At 40.7% G+C, this 23,371-nt stretch overlaps 1 protein-coding gene across 1 annotated transcript in view; it reads right to left on the reverse strand.

Annotated features, from left to right (window-relative positions):
- Positions 1-23,371, reverse strand: part of DROSHA (drosha ribonuclease III) — a 734,939-nt gene that overhangs the window by 482,299 nt on the left and 229,269 nt on the right. The window contains exons 13-14 of the mRNA XM_053714616.1: positions 12,153-12,322; positions 9,127-9,251 (exon numbers count right to left, since the gene is read on the reverse strand). Of these exons, the coding sequence (XP_053570591.1) occupies positions 9,127-9,251; positions 12,153-12,322 (295 nt within the window). The remainder of the gene's footprint in view (positions 1-9,126; positions 9,252-12,152; positions 12,323-23,371) is intronic.

A 23,371-nucleotide genomic window follows, 5' to 3' on the forward strand; every position in this document is an offset into this window, starting at 1 on the left:
ACCAACAAATATATTTTTTCCATATTTTATGGTAAATTTTCCTAGTTACAGGCTTTCTAGCCTGAACAAGAGTATCAATGACAGAATCTGAAAACCCACGCTTTGATAAAATCAAGCATTCAATCTCCAAGCAGTCAGTTGGAGTGAAGCCAGATTCGGATGTTCGAATGGACCTTGAACAAGAAGGTCCTGTCTCAAAGGTAGCTTCCATGGTGGAGCCGATGACATATTCACCAGGTCTGCATACCAAGTTCTGCGTGGCCACGCAGGAGCTATCAAGATCACCGAAGCCCTCTCCTGATTGATCCTGGCTACCAGCCTGGGAATGAGAGGGAACGGTGGGAATACATAAGCTAGGTTGAAGGTCCAAGGCGCTATCAGTGCATCTACTAGAGTCGCCCTGGGATCCCTGGATCTGGACCCGTAGCAAGGAACCTTGAAGTTCTGACGAGACGCCATCAGGTCCATGTCTGGAATGCCCCATAATTGAGTTATTTGGGCAAAGATTTCCGGATGGAGTTCCCACTCCCCCGGATGGAAAGTCTGACGACTCAGAAAATCCGCTTCCCAGTTTTCCACTCCTGGGATGTGGATTGCAGACAAGTGGCAGGAGTGATTCTCCGCCCATTGAATTATTTTGGTCACTTCCTCCATCGCCAGGGAACTCCTTGTTCCCCCCTGATGGTTGATATATGCAACAGTCGTCATGTTGTCTGATTGAAACCTTATGAATTTGGCCTTTGCTAGTTGAGGCCAAGCTTTGAGAGCATTGAATATCGCTCGCAGTTCCAGAATGTTTATCGGGAGAAGAGATTCTTCCCGAGACCATAGACCCTGAGCTTTCAGGGGTTCCCAGACCGCGCCCCAGCCCACCAGACTGGCGTCGGTCGTGACAATGACCCACTCTGGTCTGCGGAAGCTCATTCCCTGTGACAGGTTGTCCAGGTTCAGCCACCAACGGAGTGAATCTCTGGTTCTTTGATCTACTTGGATCGTCGGAGACAAGTCTGTATAATCCCCATTCCACTGTCTGAGCATGCACAGTTGTAATGGTCTTAGATGAATTCGTGCAAAAGGAACTATGTCCATTGCCGCAACCATCAAACCTATTACTTCCATGCACTGCGCTATGGAAGGAAGAAGAACAGAATGAAGTACTTGACAAGAGCTTAGAAGTTTTGATTTTCTGGCCTCTGTCAGAAAAATCTTCATTTATAAGGAGTCTATTATTGTTCCCAAGAAGGGAACTCTTGTTGACGGGGACAGAGAACTTTTTTCTATGTTCACTTTCCACCCGTGAGATCTGAGAAAGGCTAGGACAATGTCCGTATGAGCCTTTGCTTTTGACAGAGACGACGCTTGAACCAGTATGTCGTCCAAGTAAGGTACTACTGCAATGCCCCTTGGTCTTAGCACCGCTAGAAGGGACCCTAGTACCTTTGTGAAAATCCTTGGAGCAGTGGCTAATCCGAATGGAAGTGCCACAAACTGGTAATGCTTGTCCAGAAAGGCGAACCTTAGGAACCGATGATGTTCCTTGTGGATAGGAATATGTAGATACGCATCCTTTAAATCCACCGTGGTCATGAATTGACCTTCCTGGATGGTAGGAAGAATTGTTCGAATGGTTTCCATCTTGAACGATGGAACCCTGAGAAATTTGTTTAGAATCTTGAGAAATTGGTCTGAATGTTCCTTCTTTTTTGGGAACTATGAACAGATTGGAGTAAAACCCCATCCCTTGTTCTCCTAATGGAACAGGATGAATCACTCCCATTCTTAACAGGTCTTCTACACAATGTAAGAATGCCTGTCTTTTTATTTGGTTTGAAGACAATTGAGACCTGTGGAACCTCCCCCTTGGGGGTAGTTCCTTGAATTCCAGGAGATAACCTTGAGAAACTATTTCTAGCGCCCAAGGATCCTGAACATCTCTTGCCCAAGCCTGAGCAAAGAGAGAGAGTCTGCCCCCCACCAGATCCGGTCCTGGATCGGGGGCCAACACTTCATGCTGTTTTAGTAGCAGTGGCAGGTTTCTTGGCCTGCTTACCCTTGTTCCAGCCTTGCATCGGTCTCCAGGCTGGTTTGGTTTGAGAACTATTACCCTCTTGCTTAGAGGGTGTAGAATTTGAGGCTGGTCCGTTTCTGCGAAAGGGACGAAAATTTGGCTTATTTTTAGCCTTAAAAGACCTATCCTGAGGAAGGGCGTGGCCCTTCCCCCCAGTGATGTCTGAAATAATCTCTTTCAAGTCAGGGCCAAACAGCGTTTTACCTTTGAAAGGGATGTTAAGCAATTTGTTCTTGGAGGACACATCCGCTGACCAAGACTTTAGCCAAAGCGCTCTGCGCGCCACAATAGCAAAACCTGAATTTTTCGCCGCTAATCTAGCTAATTGCAAAGTGGCGTCTAAGATAAAAGAGTTAGCCAATTTAAGTGCTTGAACTCTGTCCATAACCTCCTCATACGAAGAGTCTTTATTGAGCGACTTTTCTAGTTCTTCGAACCAGAAACACGCTGCTGTAGTGACAGGAACAATGCATGAAATTGGTTGTAGAAGGTAACCTTGCTGAACAAACATCTTTTTAAGCAAACCCTCTAATTTTTTATCCATAGGATCTTTGAAAGCACAACTATCTTCTATAGGGATAGTAGTGCGTTTGTTTAGAGTAGAAACCGCCCCCTCGACCTTGGGGACTGTCTGCCATAAATCCTTTCTGGGGTCGACCATAGGAAATAATTTTTTAAATATAGGGGGAGGAACAAAAGGTATGCCGGGCCTTTCCCATTCCTTATTTACAATGTCCGCCACCCGCTTGGGTATAGGAAAAGCATCGGGGGGCACCGGGACCTCTAGGAACTTGTCCATCTTACATAACTTCTCTGGAATGACCAAATTGTCACAATCATCCAGAGTAGATAACACCTCCTTAAGCAGAGCGCGGAGATGTTCTAATTTAAATTTAAAAGTAATAACATCAGGTTCAGCTTGTTGAGAAATTTTTCCTGAATCTGAAATTTCTCCCTCAGACAAAACCTCCCTCCTGGCCCCTTCAGATTGGTGTGAGGGTATGTCAGAACCATTATCATCAGCGTCCTCATGCTCTTCAGTATCTAAAACAGAGCAATCGCGCTTTCTCTGATAAGTGGGCATTTTGGACAAAATGTTTTTAATAGAATTATCCATTACAGCCGTTAATTGTTGCATAGTAAGAAGGATTGGCGCACTAGATGTACTAGGGGCCTCTTGTGTGGGCAAGACTGGTGTAGACACAGAAGGGGAAGATGCAGTACCATGCTTACTCCCCTCGCTTGAGGAATCATTTTGGGCAACATCATTATCAGTGGCATCATTGTCCCTACTTTGTTTGGACACTATGTCACATTCATCACATATATTTAAATGGGGAGGAACCTTGGCTTCCAAACATACAGAACATTGTCTATCTGATGGTTCAGACATGTTAACAGGCATAAACTTGATAACAAAGCACAAAAAACGTTTTAAAATAAAACCGTTACTGTCACTTTAAATTTTAAACTGAACACACTTTATTACTGAATATGTGAAAAAGTATGAAGGAATTTCACCACAGTGTCTTAAAGCCTTAAAAGTATTGCACACCAAATTTGAAAGCTTTAACTCTTAAAATAACGGGACCAGAGCAGTTTTTACATTTAACCCCTATACAGTCCCTGGTATCTGCTTTGCTGAGACCCAACCAAGCCCAGAGGGGAATACGATACCAAATGACGCCTTCAATAAGCTTTTTCAGTGGTTCTTAGCTCCTCACACATGCATCTGCATGCCTTGCTTTCCAAAAACAACTGCGCATTAGTGGCGCGAAAATGAGGCTCTGCCTATGACTAGAAAAGGCCCCCAGTGAAAAAGGTGTCCAATACAGTGCCTGCCGTTTTTTTTAATACATCCCCAAGATTAAAAGAACTATTTATAGTTATAATCCACTAAATATACTTATAAAGTAATCGCTTTAGCCCAGAAAAATGTCTACCAGTCTTTAAAGCCCTTGTGAAGCCCTTTAATCTTATACTAAACTAAGAAAATGGCTTACCGGTTCCCATAGGGAAAATGACAGCTTCCAGCATTACCAAGTCTTGTTAGAAATGTGTCATACCTCAAGCAGCAAAAGTCTGCCCACTGTTTCCCCCAACTGAAGTTAAATCATCTCAACAGTCCTGTGTGGAAACAGCCATCAATTTTAGTAACGGTTGCTAAAATCATTTTCCTCTTACAAACAGAAATCTTCATCTCTTTTCTGTTTCAGAGTAAATAGTACATACCAGCACTATTTTAAAATAACAAACTCTTGATTGAAGAATAAAACTACATTTAAACACCAAAAAACTCTTAGCCATCTCCGTGGAGATGTTGCCTGTGCAACGGCAAAGAGAATGACTGGGGTAGGCGGAGCCTAGGAGGGATCATGTGACCAGCTTTGCTGGGCTCTTTGCCATTTCCTGTTGGGGAAGAGAATATCCCACAAGTAAGGATGACGCCGTGGACCGGACACACCTATGTTGGAGAAAATCTCTTTGCAGGAGGTCTCATCTTGAAACCAATTCTGTACCCTTCTGAAACAATGTTCTGAATCCAAAGATTGTGAACAGAATTGATCCAAATGTCTTTGAAAAAACGTAACCTGCCCCCTACCAGCTGAGCTGGAATGAGGGCCGCACCTTCATGTGGACTTAGAAGCAGGCTTTGCCTTTCTGGCTGGCTTGGATTTATTCCAGATTGGAGATGGTTTCCAAACTGAAACTGCTCCTGAGGATGAAGGATCAGACTTTTGTTCTTTGTTGAAACGAAAGGAATGAAAACGATTATTAGCCCTGTTTTTACCCTTAGATTTTTTTATCCTGTGGTAAAAAAGTTCCTTTCCCACCAGTAACAGTTGAAATAATAGAATCCAACTGAGAACCAAATAATTTGTTACCCTGGAAAGAAAAGGAAAGTAGAGTTGATTTAGAAGCCATATCAGCATTCCAAGTCTTAAGCCATAAAGCTCTTCTAGCTAAAATAGCTAGAGACATAAACCTGACATCAACTCTGATAATATCAAAGATGGCATCACAGATAAAATTATTAGCATGCTGAAGAAGAATAATAATATCATGAGAATCATGATGTGTTATTTGTTGCGCTAAAGTTTCCAACCAAAAAGTTGAAGCTGCAGCAACATCAGCCAAAGATATAGCAGGTCTAAGAAGATTACCTGAACACAGATAAGCTTTTTTTAGAAAGGATTCAATTTTCCTATCTAAAGGATCCTTAAACGAAGTACCATCTGACGTAGGAATAGTAGTACGTTTAGCAAGGGTAGAAATAGCCCCATCAACTTTAGGGATTTTGTCCCAAAATTCTAATCTGTCAGACGGCACAGGATATAATTGCTTAAAACGTTTAGAAGGAGTAAATGAATTACCCAATTTATCCCATTCTTTGGAAATTACTGCAGAAATAGCATTAGGAACAGGAAAAACTTCTGGAATAACCACAGGAGATTTAAATACCTTATCCAAACGTTTAGAATTAGTATCAAGAGGACCAGAATCCTCTATTTCAAAAGCAATTAGAACTTCTTTAAGTAAAGAACGAATAAATTCCATTTTAAATAAATATGAAGATTTATCAGCATCAACCTCTGAGACAGAATCCTCTGAACCAGAAGAGTCATCAGAATCAGAATGATGATGTTCATTTAAAAATTCATCTGTAGGGAGAGAAGTTTTAAAAGATTTTTTACGTTTACTAGAAGGAGAAATAACAGACATAGCCTTCTTTATGGATTCAGAAACAAAATCTCTTATGTTATCAGGAACATTCTGCACCTTAGATGTTGAAGGAACTGCAACAGGCAATGGTACTTTACTAAAGGAAATATTATCTGCATTAATAAGTTTGTCATGACAATCAATACAAACAACAGCTGGAGGAATAGCTACCAAAAGTTTACAGCAGATACACTTAGCTTTGGTAGATCCAGCACTAGACAGCGATTTTCCTGTAGTATCTTCTGACTCAGATGCAACGTGAGACATCTTGCAATATGTAAGAGAAAAAACAACATATAAAGCAAAATTGATCAAATTCCTTAAATGACAGTTTCAGGAATGGGAAAAAATGCCAAAGAACAAGCTTCTAGCAACCAGAAGCAATGAAAAATGAGACTTAAATAATGTGGAGACAAAAGCGACGCCCATATTTTTTAGCGCCAAATAAGACGCCCACATTATTTGGCGCCTAAATGCTTTTGGCGCCAAAAATGACGCCACATCCGGAACGCCGACATTTTTGGCGCAAAATAACGTCAAAAAATGACGCAACTTCCGGCGACACGTATGACGCCGGAAACGGAAAAGAATTTTTGCGCCAAAAAAGTCCGCGCCAAGAATGACGCAATAAAATGAAGCATTTTCAGCCCCCGCGAGCCTAACAGCCCACAGGGAAAAAGACTCAAATTTTTTGAAGGTAAGAAAAAAATGATTAAATCAAATGCATTATCCCAAATATGAAACTGACTGTCTGAAAAATAAGGAAAGTTGAACATTCTGAGTCAAGGCAAATAAATGTTTGAATACATATATTTAGAACTTTATAAACAAAAGTGCCCAACCATAGCTTAGAGTGTCACAGAAAATAAGATTTACTTACCCCAGGACACTCATCTACATGTTTGTAGAAAGCCAAACCAGTACTGAAACGAGAATCAGCAGAGGTAATGGTATATATAAGAGTATATCGTCGATCTGAAAAGGGAGGTAAGAGATGAATCTCTACGACCGATAACAGAGAACCTATGAAATAGACCCCGTAGAAGGAGATCACTGCATTCAAATAGGCAATACTCTCCTCACATCCCTCTGACATTCACTGCACGCTGAGAGGAAAACCGGGCTCCAACTTGCTGCGGAGCGCATATCAACGTAGAATCTAGCACAAACTTACTTCACCACCTCCATCGGAGGCAAAGTTTGTAAAACTGAATTGTGGGTGTGGTGAGGGGTGTATTTATAGGCATTTTGAGGTTTGGGAAACTTTGCCCCTCCTGGTAGGAATGTATATCCCATACGTCACTAGCTCATGGACTCTTGCTAATTACATGAAAGAAATTACTTCCTTCCCATGGAACTGTAACCATAGGGAGTACCAGGGATAGATAGAAAACTTTTAAACGTTAATAAAATGACTTAAAAAGTACAGTTTGAACTACATAGACGGTTAACCCCTTCCATGAAGAGAATTAACCCCTAAGTCTCCTCACATGCCATTAAAGTGCCTGTACACTGCCATACTTATCCTTCATAAGGATATTAGTCCCATATTAAAAACAGACAGGGCTTAACCCCTTTAGTGCCAGCCTCCTAGCCCCAGAAGACAAAAAGGCACTTACCTGCAGTCTTGTCTTCCGGCAGGAGAAGACTTACAAAGCTTGAGAGGATGCCACTCCTCACAGAGACCTGTAACCAAAGAAAGGATACAGTAAACCTACTCATACTTTCTTTACCAGGGCAGCAACATGTTGGCAAAATGCATTGAAGCCTCCCCCACAAGCTCCTAACTGCTTTAAAGCCACCACTTCCCTGATGAAGAGACTATTGTGGAGTACGGCTACACCCAGCACATAAGGGAAGGTCAGCACAAGCTTGCCCAAGCTTCCAAAATAAAAAACTCTTGATAGAAGAATCATTAACAAACACCTAAACATTCACCTCTTCCTTGCACCTAAGGCAAAGAAAATTACTGGGGGATTGTGGGTAGGGAAGTGATACTTAACAGCTTTGCTGTGGTGCTCTTTGCCTCCTCCTGCTGGCCAGGAGTGATATTCCCAACAGTAATTGATGATGATCCGTGGATTAGAAAGAAATGGAAAGAACATACCTAATCACTATTCATACACAACTAGCTAATTTTAGGAATAAAGAATCACTAAGCAAAACCTTTTTAATGCAAGAAGCAACTGTTGACTAGAAAATTAAACTGTAGATGCTAGAAGCAGAAACGCAAAAGGTTCATTATATGTTGCAGCCCCTTCCAAGCTTTTCAACTTACCTTTTACCCCCTCTTTTGGCATCTGCCTTGTTTTTTAAAAACAATGCCATGTCAACCAAAGCAAACTGAAAACAAAACAACTAGAATCCAAATGGAAACCAAAGTGATAGGTCTACTACCCCTTTCAGATTCCCCACCCCAGTCCTGTGTTTAACTTTCTTATGTATATTATAAATTGCAGCATAGAAGTGTTCCCCAATACTATCACAGCTTGCATATTCCTTGCCGCAGGCGCTATCACTTATCCACACCAAACAGTGCAATTTATCTTTGTTTTGCTTGATTATGGAGCATACTCTGCATGCTATTATAACCTGCACTTTTAATGTTACAGCACAAGATCCCCTGCTGTTAACTAGACATGGATAATTAGGCTCTCGTCTTTCAAACTTTTCAATAAACAATTAGCAGAAGAACATGAATCTTCATTAAACTCTTTACTGAAACAAAGACAGTGACAAATATATGTAAACAGAAGTTCAATGTGTGTAATCAGTATAAATGGCAAGGCTTTCTCTGGATCTTAGATTGTGAATTGCAAGAATGAAGAACATTACAAAATTATTTTAAAGTATTAAGAGAGCTATCACTTTGTTAACAAGCTATTAGGGTGTAGACGTGCACAGTCAAAGCCATGTTAAAGTGCATATTCCACTTCCAAATGGGTTAAAGTTGTTATATTTAAACAAAGATAGATTGTGATGTGTTCTGCCCCAGTGAAACAGTTAAGACAAGAGTCATATGGTAAGGGCTAGCCATTAATAAAGTACTTTCAACTAGCATAGCTCATCCACAGTTCCATCTCACAAAGCAAAGAAACAATTGTTACCTCCCTGTTTTATGATATGGAAAATAAATCTATGTCCTGCTTTAACAACAGAAATTTAAATTATTGAAATGTTTTCAACCTTTCTCTTCCATGTCTAATTTCTAAATGTACTTAACGAAGGTGGTGTAGCAGGCAGAAAAAACGTGGAGAATGAAGATTCACTGCTAGAACTGTGGACTACTAACTCATGGCAGAATCATTGTATATTAAACATAATAAATGGCTTACTGTGGGTCTCCAGCATAACTTAATTGCGCGGGTCTTATACCAAAATGGACGATGATGGGAAATGTAATAACTTCTGGGTTAAACTGCTCCCGGTCAAGTTGATCAATTCGGATTGAGCTTGGTCTCTACCAGAAAGGGAAAAGGAAAAAAGCATTAAAGACAGTGTACATGCTAAATATGTAGATTTCTTCAAAATGTTAGATATATTTTTTTATATATAACAGCAAATCTCTATATAACTACTTTTAATTTAATTTGCTTTTGCTGTTTCAGCACTTTAAAACAAGACAAATCCAAGTTGGAATCTTTCATAATAGATGACTGTGATAAAATGGCTAAAATATGATACTTAAAACATTTTTTTTTTTTATTAAAAGAAAAGGGATAACAGGAGGACACGTTTTTCTTGTAAATTGTGGCAGAATTCCATCCTTAAACTGGTTCATTAAAAGGGACATTCAAGTCCAAATTGATTCATGCACTTTTAAAACAAGTTTCCAATTTACTTCCATTAACAAAATGTGCACAGTCTTTTTATACTTACACTTTTTGTGCAAGAATTCACAGAATATACGTATATGCATTTGTGATTAGCTGATTGCTGTCACATGGTACAGGGGGATTGGAAATAGGCATAACTGAAATTTGTCAGAAAAAAATGGTGTTTTTTATTTTGTATACTGTAGTTTATTATGTTTTGTAACTTAGATTTTTTTTAATTTTGCAACGTAGGGGGTTTAATTTAGAGGAGGGTTAGGCATTAGGTATGTGGAGGTATAGGGGTTAATATTTTAAAACTTGTGGTGGGATGTGACGTTTTAGGGGTTAATAGTTTAGTAATTGCTGTGGGTATGTGGCGGTTTAGATATTTACTAGTCCTAAAGCCCGTTCACACGGGCCATTTTTTGCAGTACATTGGTCCACCTCTTGCACTCTCTCCCTCCCCTCTCTTTTGTTCTCTCTCTCCCCCTCTCTTTTGTTCTCTCTCTCCCCTCTCTTTTGCGCTCTCTCTCCAAACCAACCCAACTTTAGGGACTGATACCCTCCACTATGCTGGATTGAGCACATTCTTGAATAAACATTATATAAATTGTGGAGTTAATAAAGAAAAAACACACACTATTAAAACTTATACTTTATTGTAACCATCTAAAAAATCCTTTAAACAGAGGAACTATTACACACAAATATTCCTTCCTGTTTTCTTAATAAAGGGTCAATTCTCTTTACCCCCTCTTTTGCGCTCTCTCACCCCTCTTACCTTCTCTCTCTCTCTCCCTCTTTTGCGCTCTCAGTCTCCCCCTCTCTTTTGCGCTCTCAGTCTCCCCCTCTCTTTTGCGCTCTCAGTCTCCCCCTCTCTTTTGCGCTCTCAGTCTCCCCCTCTCTTTTGCGCTCTCTCTCCCCCTCTCTTTTGCGCTCTCTCTCCCCCTCTCTTTTGCGCTCTCTCTCCCCCTCTCTTTTGCGCTCTCTCTCCCCCTCTCTTTTGCGCTCTCTCTCCCCCTCTCTTTTGCGCTCTCTCTCCCCCTCTCTTTTGCGCTCTCTCTCCCCCTCTCTTTTGCGCTGTCTCTCTCTCCCCCCTCTTTTGCGCTGTCTCTCTCTCCCCCCTCTTTTGCGCTGTCTCTCTCTCCCCCCTCTTTTGCGCTGTCTCTCTCTCCCCCCTCTTTTGCGCTGTCTCTCTCTCCCCCTCTTTTGCTCTCTTTCCCCCCTCTTTTGCTCTGTCTCCCCCCCTCTTTTGCTCTGTCTCCCCCCCTCTTTTGCTCTGTCTCCCCCCTCTTTTGCTCTGTCTCTCCTCCCTCTCTTCTTTTGCTCTCTCTCTTTCCCCCTCTTATTTTCTCTCTCACCCTCTCTCTTCCCTCTATTTTGCTCTTTCCCCTCTATTTTGCTCTCTCCCGCTCTTTTTTGCTCTCTCCCGCTCTCTTTTGCTCTTTCCCTTTCTCTTTTGCTCTCTCTTACCATCTCTTTAGCTCTTTCCCATCTCTTTCTATCTCCACCAACCCTCTCCCTCGACCGTGCACGGCCACGCCCCCTCACTCCCGGCCACGCCCACTTCCGCCCACCGTCACCATGCCGCAGCAGATCAGGTAGACTAGGGTATTTGGATTAGTGATCATGCAGACATTTATATTTCAGGGATCCTTTACTATATGTCGCCAATATGAGAGGCAATGATGGTTCTTATCTATAGCCAGCATCTCTGACCAATGGCATGTATATTAAACTCCTCTTGACGATGCCTCTATGTTGAAAATATTTTAACAGACTTGTTCGACATAGCGACGGATCCATTGGAATATTTTGCTGCCATGTAGCACTTTCAATCATTGGGGCCTAAGTCCTATGCCATTGTTTTTGTTTCATGCATTTGTGATTATGTAAATCTACTGTATTTAGTGGTCCTTTAAAGGGATAAAAGAATCAAAACTAAACATTAGTAATTTAGATAGAGCATGTCTTTTAAAAGACTATTCAATTTACTTCTGTTGTCAAATTTACTTTGTTATCTTGGTATCAATTTGTTGAAAAGCATACCTAGGTAGACAATGTACTATTGGGAGCTAGCTGCTGATTGGCGCATACAAAAACATATGCCTCTTGTCACTGGTTCACTAGATGTTCAGCTAAGCTATATGGAATAGTAAAAAGTTCACAATATAGCATTTTCTTTTTGCATCTGTATGTCCGTTTTAATCAGTGGCTGTATGCAACGTATGTGTCTTCTGTTTTGTAATATGTAGCCAGGATATTTCTAAAACAGTTACTTGGGTGAGCAATAAATGAGATATACATCAGCCACAGACTGCAAATAGAACCACTATGTGTATGCCCAGAATAACAGATTTTAAATGCATCACATATTTAAATGTTTAAGAGTCCGACTCATATATGTGCTTTAAATAAAAAATAAAAAAAGTTCATGTTTCTTTAAGTATTAGTAATAATAAAGAAGTGTTTCCTTGAACATCTCTGTGTATGCATCTTACAGCATTTTTACAGAATGCCATATAAAATGCAGTTGAGAAACTCACCATGCCAGGGTTGGTGACAATCATCCCCTTGCACTCTTCTGCATATTTCTGCCACTCTAATTCTTCCCATTGAAGCATGTTTGCAATTTCTTCTTCTGGCACTAAAGGTTTGTTACTCTGAAGCAAGTATAAGAAAACCTGGTGCATTGAGAGCACTTCCTTTCCACCATCTGCAATGCATACACCACAATAGCAAATCACAATTTCAATACAAACATTAAGTAAAGATTAAAACTGTCCTGCGCAACATTGCACTTGTCAAAATTAAAGGGACAGTAAACTGAAAATGCTCCACCATACTATGGGGGGGGGGGAACTCTTCAGAATACATTGACTTTATTTTACCTACTTTTCAAGGGGTGTGTCTGCATTGCACACCTGAAGTTTTTGCATGCTTCGGAAATATTTCTGTACTCAATTTTGTTTTTGCAATATATATATAAAAAAAAAATGACAATGCCCTTTAAATTCTCCTAAAGGATTCTTATATTCTTAGTTGAAATGTCAAGCACAGAGAATAAATGATTACTCTTATTTCCTAAAGGGATGCCAATTTTTAAATTTGTTGCTATGGTGATCAAATGAGACTGAGTACTCTCATTTTGAAGGTTTATATTGGCCCTACATTAAGGCTTTGTAAACCGAAGATAGATATTGCAATAAAGGAAAACACATGAAGAGTATACCGATATACCTTTTTTGTATATATTATGCAATACACATATTAAATGGACATAAAGTTGCTATAAGAAAATGGTTTAATGCATTAGAACATTTTGTAATTGAACTCTAATTTGCAACAATCTGAGTTTATCTCAGAAAAGGAGTTAACATACGGTTAAATGGGCATATTACTCAAATATTTATCATATATGACAGAGAAGCAGTTAAAGGGAAAGTCTAGTCAAAATTAAACTTTTATGATTCATATAGGGGGTGCAATTTTAAACAACTTTTCAATTCACTTTTATTACCAAATTTGCTTTGTAATCATTGTATTTTTTTTTTTTAAAGCTAAACCTAGGTAGGCTCATAGGCTAATTTCTAAGGACTTGTAGCCCACATCTTATCTCAAAGCAATTGACTGTTTTTCACAGCTAGAGGGCATAACTTAATGTGTGCCATATAGATAACATTGTGCTGTGAAGTTACTTATAAGAGGGCACTGATTGGTTAAAATGCAAGTCTGTCAAAAGAACTGAAATAAGGGGGCATTTTAAAGGCAATCACAGAGTAATCACAGAGGTAAAAAGTGTATTAATATAACCGTGTTGGCTATGCAAAACTGGGGAATGGGTAGTAAAGGGATTTTCCATCTTTTTAAACAATACATTATCTGGAGTAGACTGTCCCTTTTAAAGGGAAATTATACTCATATGCAAAATCACTTGAATGTGATGCAGAATAGCATTTCTTTAGCTTACAATAGTATGTGCTCTGTGAACCGTTATCTTTCAGCTGCATACTTAAAAAATGTAACTGCCCATCAGCTTCATTAGTGCTGATGTCAAACAGTTTGCTTTACTGTTATCTCTTGACATATCACTAATATCTTGAAAGATAAAGTGATGGTAAATCCTAGTGCTTCAAAAAACGCTAGGATTTACCGACACTAAAAATAACGGTGACTTTCATTCACGAGAAAAAAAAAGTCTATTTTTTGTTCTCAATGAGGTGACAATTCCACATTTCAGCCAACAGCCGTGCTTGCATACAGCACAGTACCATATGGCTACTGGCTAAGAGGTGGAAATGTCACCTCATAAATTTATATATATATATATATATATATATATATATATATATATATATGTGCTACTTAGGTTAGCAATGAAGCGGCTACAAAATAAAGAAATAAAGGTACCTTCTACACAGTTTTTTTTTACCTTTCACTTTTTGAAATGCTAAGATTTACCATCACTTTAAACTAAGGGGGGAAATAACATTGCTGTGCCAGATACAATGCTGCCTTTCAAGTCTTGGGAAAAGCATCCTGATTGGATGTGTAAAGTACCTTTACAATGGGATGTGGCTATTGAGGAAATATTGGGATAAAAACAGAATTTATGCTTACCTGATAAATTTATTTCTCTCTTGTGATGTATCGAGACCACGGATTCTATACTTGTGGGATATTATCCTTCCCTACAGGAAGTAGCAGAGAGAGCACCCACAGCAGGGCTGTCTATATAGCTCCTCCCTTAGCTCCACCCCCCAGTCATTCGACTGAAGGCTAGGAAGAAAAAGGAGAAACTATAGGGTGCAGTGGTGACTGAAGTTTTTTAAATAAAAATATACTACCTGTCTTAAATAGACAGGGCGGGCCGTGGACACGATACATCACAAGAGAAATAAATTTATCAGGTAAGCATAAATTCTGTTTTCTCTCGTAAGATGTATCGAGTCCACGGATTCATCCATACTTGTGGGATACCAATACCAAAGCTTTAGGACACGGATGAAGGGAGGGACAAGACAGGTTCCTTAAACGGAAGGCACCACTGCTAGTAGAACCTTTCTCCCAAAAATAGCCTCCGAAGAAGCAAAAGAATCGAATTTGGAAAATTTGGAAAAAGTATGAAGCGAAGACCAAGTCGCCGCCTTACAAATCTGTTCAACAGAAGCCTCATTTTCAAAAGCCCATGTGGAAGCCACTGCTCTAGTAGAATGAGCAGTAATTCTTTCAGGAGGCTGCTGGCCAGCAGTCTCATAAGCCATACAGATGATGCTTTTCAGCCAAAAAGAAAGAGAGGTAGCCGTAGCCTTTTGACCTCTCCGCTTACCAGAATAGACAACAAACAATGAAGATGTTTGACGAAAATCTTTGGTCGCTTGTAAGTAGAACTTTAAAGCACAAACCACATCAAGATTGTGCAACAGATGTTCCTTCTTTGAAGAAGGATTAGGACACAGCGAAGGAACAACAATTTCATGATTGATATTCCTATTAGAAACAACCTTAGGAAGGAATCCAGGTTTGGTACGTAAAACCACCTTATCTGCATGGAAAATAAGATAAGGTGAGTCACACTGTAAAGCAGATAACTCAGAAACTCTTTGAGCCGAAGAGATAGCTACTAAAAACAAAACTTTCCAAGATAGAAGCTTAAAGGGACAGTTCACCCAAAATTTTTCTCCCCTTTAAATTGTTCCCAATGATTCATTTTACCTGCTGGAGTGTTTTAAATTGTTTACAAGTAGCTCCTATACCCCTATTTTGGCATTTTAAATAGCCGATTTAGCCTGTGGTATCCAAACCAATACTGAAAGTTTCTATACTGGAGTATGTTCTATTGAATAGCCTAAGTAAACACTGCCAGCAGAAGAGATTACACTTTCAGTGGGGAACATAATAGTTAAGTAATACAATTATAATTTTCCATTGTTCTCTCTATGTATTGAGCTTTTGTTTTCCAGACAAATATAAGATAAGGGAGCAAGTGTGTACACACAAAGTGATAACATAATGAGATCTGATATTACCTGAAGCTCAACCCATTGTAATAGGCTGAGGTTTAAAAGCACAAAACCAGCTACTTCATATACACAGATAAACCTGAAAATGCAGTTTCTCATAAATGTTATACTCTGCAGCTGGTATAACAAGTCATTCAAAATACATTAGTATAAAACAATTTTACAGTGTACTGTCCCTTTAACATCTATGGAATGCATAGGTTCAAACGGAACCCCTTGAAGAACTTTAAGAACCAAGTCTAGGCTCCATGGCGGAGCAACAGGTTTAAATACAGGCTTGATCCTGACCAAGGCCTGACTAAACGCTTGAACGTCTGCCAGACGTTTGTGTAAAAGAATAGACAAAGCAGATATTTGTCCCTTTAAGGAACTAGCTGATAATCCCTTCTCCAATCCTTCTTGGAGAAAGGACAAATTCTAGGAATCCTAATCTTACTCCATGAGTAACCCTTGGATTCACACCAACAAAGATATTTGCGCCAAATCTTATGATAGATTTTCCTGGTGACAGGCTTTCTAGCCTGAATCAGGGTATCAATGACCGACTCAGAGAAACCACGCTTTGATAGAATCAGGCGTTCAATCTCCAAGCAGTCAGGACCTGGACCCGTAACACGGAAGTTTGGCGTTCTGTCGGGACGCCATCAGATCCAATTCTGGTGTGCCCCATAGCTGAGTCAGCTGGGCAAATACCTCCGGATGGAGCTCCCACTCCCCCGGATGAAAAGTCTGATGACTTAGGAAATCCGCTTCCCAGCTCTCTACCCCTGGGATATAGATTGCTGAGAGATGGCAAGAGTGATCCTCCGCCCATCGGATAATTTTGGTTACCTCTATCATCGCTAGAGAACTCCGTGTTCCTCTTTGATGACTGATATAGGCTACAGTTGTGATGTTGTTTGACTGAAATCTGATGAATTTGGCCGCAGCTAGTTGAGGCCACGCCTGAAGTGCATTGAATATCGCTCTCAATACTAGAATGTTTATCGGGAGGAGAGATTCCTCCCGAGACCATAAGCCCTGTGATTTCAGGGATTTCCAGACTCCACCCCAGCCTAGCAGGCTGGCATCTGTCATTACTATGAGCCACTCTGGCCTGCGGAAACATATTCCCTGAGGCAGGTGGTCCTGATACAACCACCAGAGAAGAGAATCTCTGGTCTCTTGGTCCAGATGCAGTTGAGGAGATAAATCTGCATAATCCCCATTCCACTGTTTGAGCATGCATAGTTGCAGTGGTCTGAGGTGTAGGCGGGCATAAGGAACTATGTTCATTGCTGCTACCATAAGTCTGATAACCTCCATACACTGAGCCACTGATGGCCGAGGAATGGAATGAAGAGCTCGGCAAGTGATTAAAAGTTTTGATTTTCTGACCTCCGTCAGAAATATTTTCATTTCTACCGAGTCTATCAGAGTCCCTATGAAGGAAACTCTTGTGAGAGGGATGAGAGAACTCTTTTTTTATGTTCACCTTCCACCCGTGAGATCTCAGAAAAGCCAACACGATGTCCGTGTGAGACTTGGCTAGCTGGAAAGTCGACACCTGAATTAAGATGTCATCTAGATAAGGCGCCACTGCTATATCCCGCGGTCTTAGAACCGCCAAAAGGGACCCCTAGCACCTTTGTGAAAATTCTGGGAGCCGTGGCCAACCCGAAGGGAAGGGCCACAAAATTGTAATGCCTGTCTAGAAAGGCGAATCTGAGGAATTGATGATGATCTCTGTGAATAGGGATGTGTAGATACGCATCCTTTAAGTCTAAGGTAGTCATATATTGACCCTCCTGGATCAGAGGAAGTCACCACACTCACTTTGCCCTTCCTAGCAGTTAAGCAGGCAGAGAGAATGACTGGGGGGTGGAGCTAAGGGAGGAGCTATATAGACAGCTCTGCTGTGGGTGCTCTCTCTGCCACTTCCTGTAGGGAAGGAGAATATCCCACAAGTATGGATGAATCCGTGGACTCGATACATCTTACAAGAGAAATATGTTTTTTGTTTTTGTTATTTACTGAGAGATATTCAGGTGATATTTTCTAGTCTGCTTTTTACAGATATGCGTCATCACGTTCAATAGCTTCACCATTTAGGTATCATGACCCTTTAAAGCATGAGCAATCTCCTACCTAATAGAGGAATTCTCAATTTGATAAATCTGCTTAGAGTATGCTGGGTTATAGTCATAGAAAATGAGCAATGACTAAAGTAGACATTAAGTTTAATGCTCATCACACTAGTATTAAATAAAAACATATTTAAACTTAGCAAGAAACCAGGAACTTAAGATGTTGACTTTTTGTGTTTTAATACTCTTAACATACAAAACCAAGTGAAAATTGACAACAGCTTGTGCATGTTAAAACTTCTTTAAATCATTTTGGAGATTCCTTCTCTGGTGGATGAATCTTGCATGCTGTTTTTTATGACAGGCAGCAAGAATTTGTTTTACACCATGCATTGAAACGATAGCATATGGAATATTGCACAGCAGGCTTCATCTTAACGGATTCTGAATAGCAGACAGTCACACATTGGTAGAAAACAGCATGCAGATGACTTAGAGATATTGTCATTTCCCCTAGACAGGCTCTAATTAAACCGCAACACAGGTGGGATCAGAAATCTTCTAAAAAAATATAGTATACATAAATCATACATGCTATACTTAACTATTTTGGTGATGCAACATATATTATTTGCAGTCTAAACTAACTTTCTCCCTTTGATAATGAACTCATGTTTGTTGATTGAAAGGCATTTTTATTGTGCTCCCTTTCAAGAAACAAGCATTCTGTGCTTTGAGAGAGGTGTTGAGAAGTCTCACACTATTTGGTGTGCTAAGACACGGTCACAATGTTTCCTAAAGGAGAGCACTGTACAGTATCAACAAATTCAGAAAATTATTAATTTCATGCCAACGTGGGCGGGCATAACTTCAAAATTCATCTACCATTCATCTACCATTCCACAAGGAGACCAGAAAAACAACATGCAAAGAGGAGAAAAAATAAAGATAGTAAGATCAGAGAGTCAGAAAAATACATAAAAATTACCAGTGAACACAAATTTTGTATTCTGACATTTTAATATGACACCACATGGAGTAATTATAGGGACAAATTATTGTCCATACATATTTCTATCAATCATTCTTTATGAAAGATCAGCTTTTAAACTTGATTTGAGGTAAGCAATTTAAATGTAACCTCAAAACACAGATGCATCAGTTACGTGCCTCATACATATACATACATATATACACATACACAAACACACACCTAAAAAAAATATTAAAAAATATTAAATAGACAACTGCCTTCAAAATGGAGAATAGAAAAATAAAATAAAAGGATACTAATAGCTGCCTAGCAACATAGGTCAACTGAAGCCTAATTCTTGAAAGTCCAAGAAGCTGTTGCAACTGACCTAAGTAGAATGAGCAGAAATCCGCTGCAGCGCAGGCAGACCTCCCTTCAAAAAAGCTTTGAAAAACAAAAGTTTAAAAAAAAGGCTAAAGACATAGCAGAAGTCTTCCGACCCTTCCTAGGATCAGAAAGAAGAACAAACTAAAAGTTTGTCTAAAATCCTAGTCGCAGCAATGAAAAATTCAAGTGCCCACACAATATCCAAGTAATGCAAATATCTCTCAGAAGAACTACTTATGAAAAACTAAAAAAAAAAAAAAATACAAAAAATAAGTACAGGTTACAACTTATTCAAAAAGCTTGTTGAATGCTAAAAACTGGCTAAAAGTAATGTGATGAAAATGGTCTACAAATAAAGACATAATTTATGCTTACCTGATAAATTCAATTATTTCATGGTGGTGAGAATCCACAAGCCATTTACTCCTGGGAATTAATCTTCTCTACCCCTAGGAGGAGGCAAAGTTTGCCAAATCCATCCCAACTCATACATACCCCAGTCTAATGTATAGCCAAGCAAAGTGAGGAAAGAAAAAGGAATAAGTCATAAAAGGAGCAGGGAAAAAGATGTCTTAAAGAAAAAAATCAACCCTAAAAAACAAAATTATGCTTACCTGATAATTTCAGGTCCACTGCTTCATTCATTACTTGTGGGAATTAGGAACCTGGCCACCAGGAGGAGGCAAAGACACCCAAGCCAAAGGCTTAAATACCTCCCCCACTTCCCTCATCCCCGAGTCATTCTGCCAAGGGAACAAGGAACAGTAGGAGAAATAGGGTATAAATGGTGCCAGAAGAATCAAATTAAATTTAGGTCCGTCCACAGATGAAAATGAAATTATCAGGTAAGCATAATTTATGTTTTCCATCCTAATGGGAGGAGAGTCCACTGCTTCATTAATTACTTGTGGGAACAAATAAAACTCAAGCTCTAGAGGACACAGAATGAACAAATCGGGAGGGTAAAAGTAGGCGGACCCTATATTGAGGGCACCACAGCCAGTAGAACCTCTCCCAAAAACAGTTTCCGCTGAAGCAAAAACATCAAATTTGTAAAATTTTGCAAAAGTATGTAAGGACCACCAAGTAGCTGCCTTACAAATCTGCTCCACAGAGGCCTCGTTCTTAAAAGGCCCAAGAGGAGCCCACAGCCCTAGTTGAGTGAGACATAATCCTCTGAGGAGGCTTATGTCCTGCTGTCTCGTAGGCCAAACAGATAACGCTCCTCAACCAAAAAGACAGTGCATTGGAAGAGGCCCTCTGCCCCCTACGCTTCCCTGAATACATGACAAATAAGGACGAAGTCTGTCTGAAATCTTAGATAAAACTTCAAGGCTCGAACTACATCCAAGTTATGAAGTAACCTTTCCTTAAATGAAGAAGGGTTAGGACACAAGGAAGAAACTACTACCTCCTGGTTGATGTTACAATCTGACATCACCTTGGGAAGAAACTCCGACCCAGTGCGCAGCACAGCCTTATCAGCGTGAAAAACCATGTAAAGGGGGCTCACATTGCAAGGCCGCCAACTCAGAGACTCTGCGAGCCAAAGCAATAATCCTCTGCAAAACCCTAAGGGTAAACTGAACCCACTTTTTTTCTTTCGTGATTCAGATAGAGCATGACATTTTAAGCAACTTTCTAATTTACTCCTTTTATCAAATTTGCTTCATTCTCTTGGTATCTTTATTTGAAATGCAAGAATGTAAGTTTAGATGCTGGCCCATTTTTGGTTAACAACCTGGGTTGTTCTTGCCGATTGGTGGATAAATTGATCCACCAATAAAAAACTGCTGTCCAGAGTTCTCAACAAAAAAAAAGAAGCTTAGATGCATTCTTTTTCAAATAAAGATAGCAAGAGAACGAAAAAAAATAATAGGCGTAAATTAGAAAGTTGCTTAAAATTGCATGCTCTATCTGAATCACAAAAGTAAAAATTTGGGTTCAGTGTCCCTTTAACTGAGTGCTAATGACGGCTCTGAGCCGTCACAGAGTTTCCCACTCTGGTACTAATGACGGCTCAGAGCTGTCACTAAAACTCCCCCACCTTGAGGGAGATCTGGGGGCTCCCACCCGCTTCTACCCCGGCGGTAGTGTCTGTAGAGTGACAGGCATCGCCGGGGCTTCCCGTTTTGATTGGTGTCATCACACACTAACGTGATGACGTCACCGCGCAACTTTATACTTAAAGTTAAGTATAGGAGCAGGGGGCATGCTGCTTAGATGCCTGTATCTCAGGCATCTAAGAAGCTACATACCCCTAAGACCCACCATTGGAAAGGTAATCGCCTAACCTTTCCAACAGTGTAAGTATTGGGGGTCTGGAAAAAAAAAGTTAAAAAAAATTTTGTTCAAAAAATAAAAATATAATTAAAAAAATCTTAGCACCCAAGTGGGAAAGTGCTTAACACTCAAAGGGTTAAGAACCAAATTTAAGCTCCAAGGAGGAGCAGGAGTTCTAAATACCGGTCTGATTCTAGACAGAGCCTGAACAAAGGACTGAATATCAGGAAGCTCCGCTAGCTTCTTGTGTAACACAACCAATAAGGCTAAAATCTGTCCCTTTAAGGAACTTGCGGCAAGACCCTTCTCCAGACCATTTTGGAGAAAAGCCAGAATCCTGGATACCCTAACCTCGTGCCAGGGATATCCACGTTCCTCACACCAGGATAAATAGGTCCTCCACACCGTATGATAGATGCGATGAGTGACCGGCTTCCTGGCCTGAATGAGAGTATCAATCACTCTTTCCTAGAATCCTCTCTTGGCCAAGACTAGGTGTACATTTCCCACGCAGTCAGCCTCAGAGAATCGAGATTTTGGTGGAGATAGGGACCCTGAAAGAGCAAATCTCTGTGACAGGGTAACCTCCATGGAGGAGACTACGACATTCCCACCAGGTCCTCAAACCACGTCCTCCGTGGCCACAACAGAGCAATCAGAATGTTCGAAGCTTGCTCCTGTTTGATGCGGGCCACCACTCGAGGAAAAAGTGGCAACGGGGGAAAAATTTAAATTAGGTTGAACTCCCAAGGTACCGCTAAGGCCTCTATCAGCTCTGCCTGGGGATCCCTGGACCACGCCAACCGTATCTGGGTAGCTTGAAGTTGAGTCTGGACGCCATGAGATCTATCTCCAGCGTCCCCCATCTGTTGCAGATCTCAGAAAACACCTCATGACAGAGAGCCCATTACCCCGGATGAAACAACTGTCTACTGTGGAAATCCGCTTCCCAGTTGTCCACACCCGGAATATGGATCACTAAGAGCGAGCAGTTGTGGATCTCTGCCCATTCCAGAATCCGATACACCTCCCTCATGGTTAGGGAGCTTCTCGTTCCCCCCTGATGGTTTATGTACACCACCGAGGTAATGTTGTCCAATTGGAATCGGAGTCGAGGAAAATTGCTCGTAGTTCCAAAATATTTATCGGTAGGGTGGACTCCTCTCGAGTCCACCTGCCCTGTGCCTTTCTGGCACCCCAAACAGCTCCCCATTCTGATAGACTTGCATCCATGGTCACAATCTCCCAGGATAGCCTCAAAAAGAATGTCCCCTGGGACAGCTGTACCGGACGGACCCACCAAGAGAGGGATTCTCTCGCTCGATTGTCCAGAGAGATCTGCTGGGATAGATCTGAGTGATTGTCTCAAATGTATAACTGCAGAGGTCTAAAATGGAACCTGGCAAAAGGAACAACATCAATGCTGGAAACCATGAGCCCGATCACCTCCATAAACCTGACAACAGATGGCCTTGAGGAGGTCTGAAGGACAAGACAGCTGGACACAATCTTGGAACGTCTCTCAACTGTCAAGAATATCTTCATAGATATGGAATCTATTATCGTACCAAGGAACTCCACCCTCATTTATCTTCCATCCGTGGGATCGAAGGAGAAGAAGAAGAGCCCTGAAGTGGTCCTCCGTGAGACTGCAGGACAGAGCCTGAACCAGGATATCATCCAGATAAGGAGCCACCGCAATTCCTCTGACTCTCGCTACCGCAAGCAGCTTTCCCAGAACCTTCGTAAAGACTCTTGGGGCAGTTGCCAGACTGAACGGTAGGGCCACAAACGAAGTGTTGGTCCAGAAAAGCGAATTTTAGAAACTTGGAGTGGTCCTTTTGGATTGGTACGTGAAGGTAAGCATCCTTTAAGTCTACTGTCGTATTAAATTACCTCTCTTGAACTAGGGGCAGAATCAATCTGATTGTCTCCATTTTGAGCAATGGGACTGACAGAAACTTGTTTAAGCACTTTAGGATCTGAATTGGGCGGAACGTGCCCCTCCTGTTAATCTGAGTCGGGATCGTTTC

This window comes from Bombina bombina, chromosome 5, assembly GCF_027579735.1.
Source record: "Bombina bombina isolate aBomBom1 chromosome 5, aBomBom1.pri, whole genome shotgun sequence".
NCBI classification, from domain to species: Eukaryota; Metazoa; Chordata; class Amphibia; order Anura; family Bombinatoridae; genus Bombina; species Bombina bombina.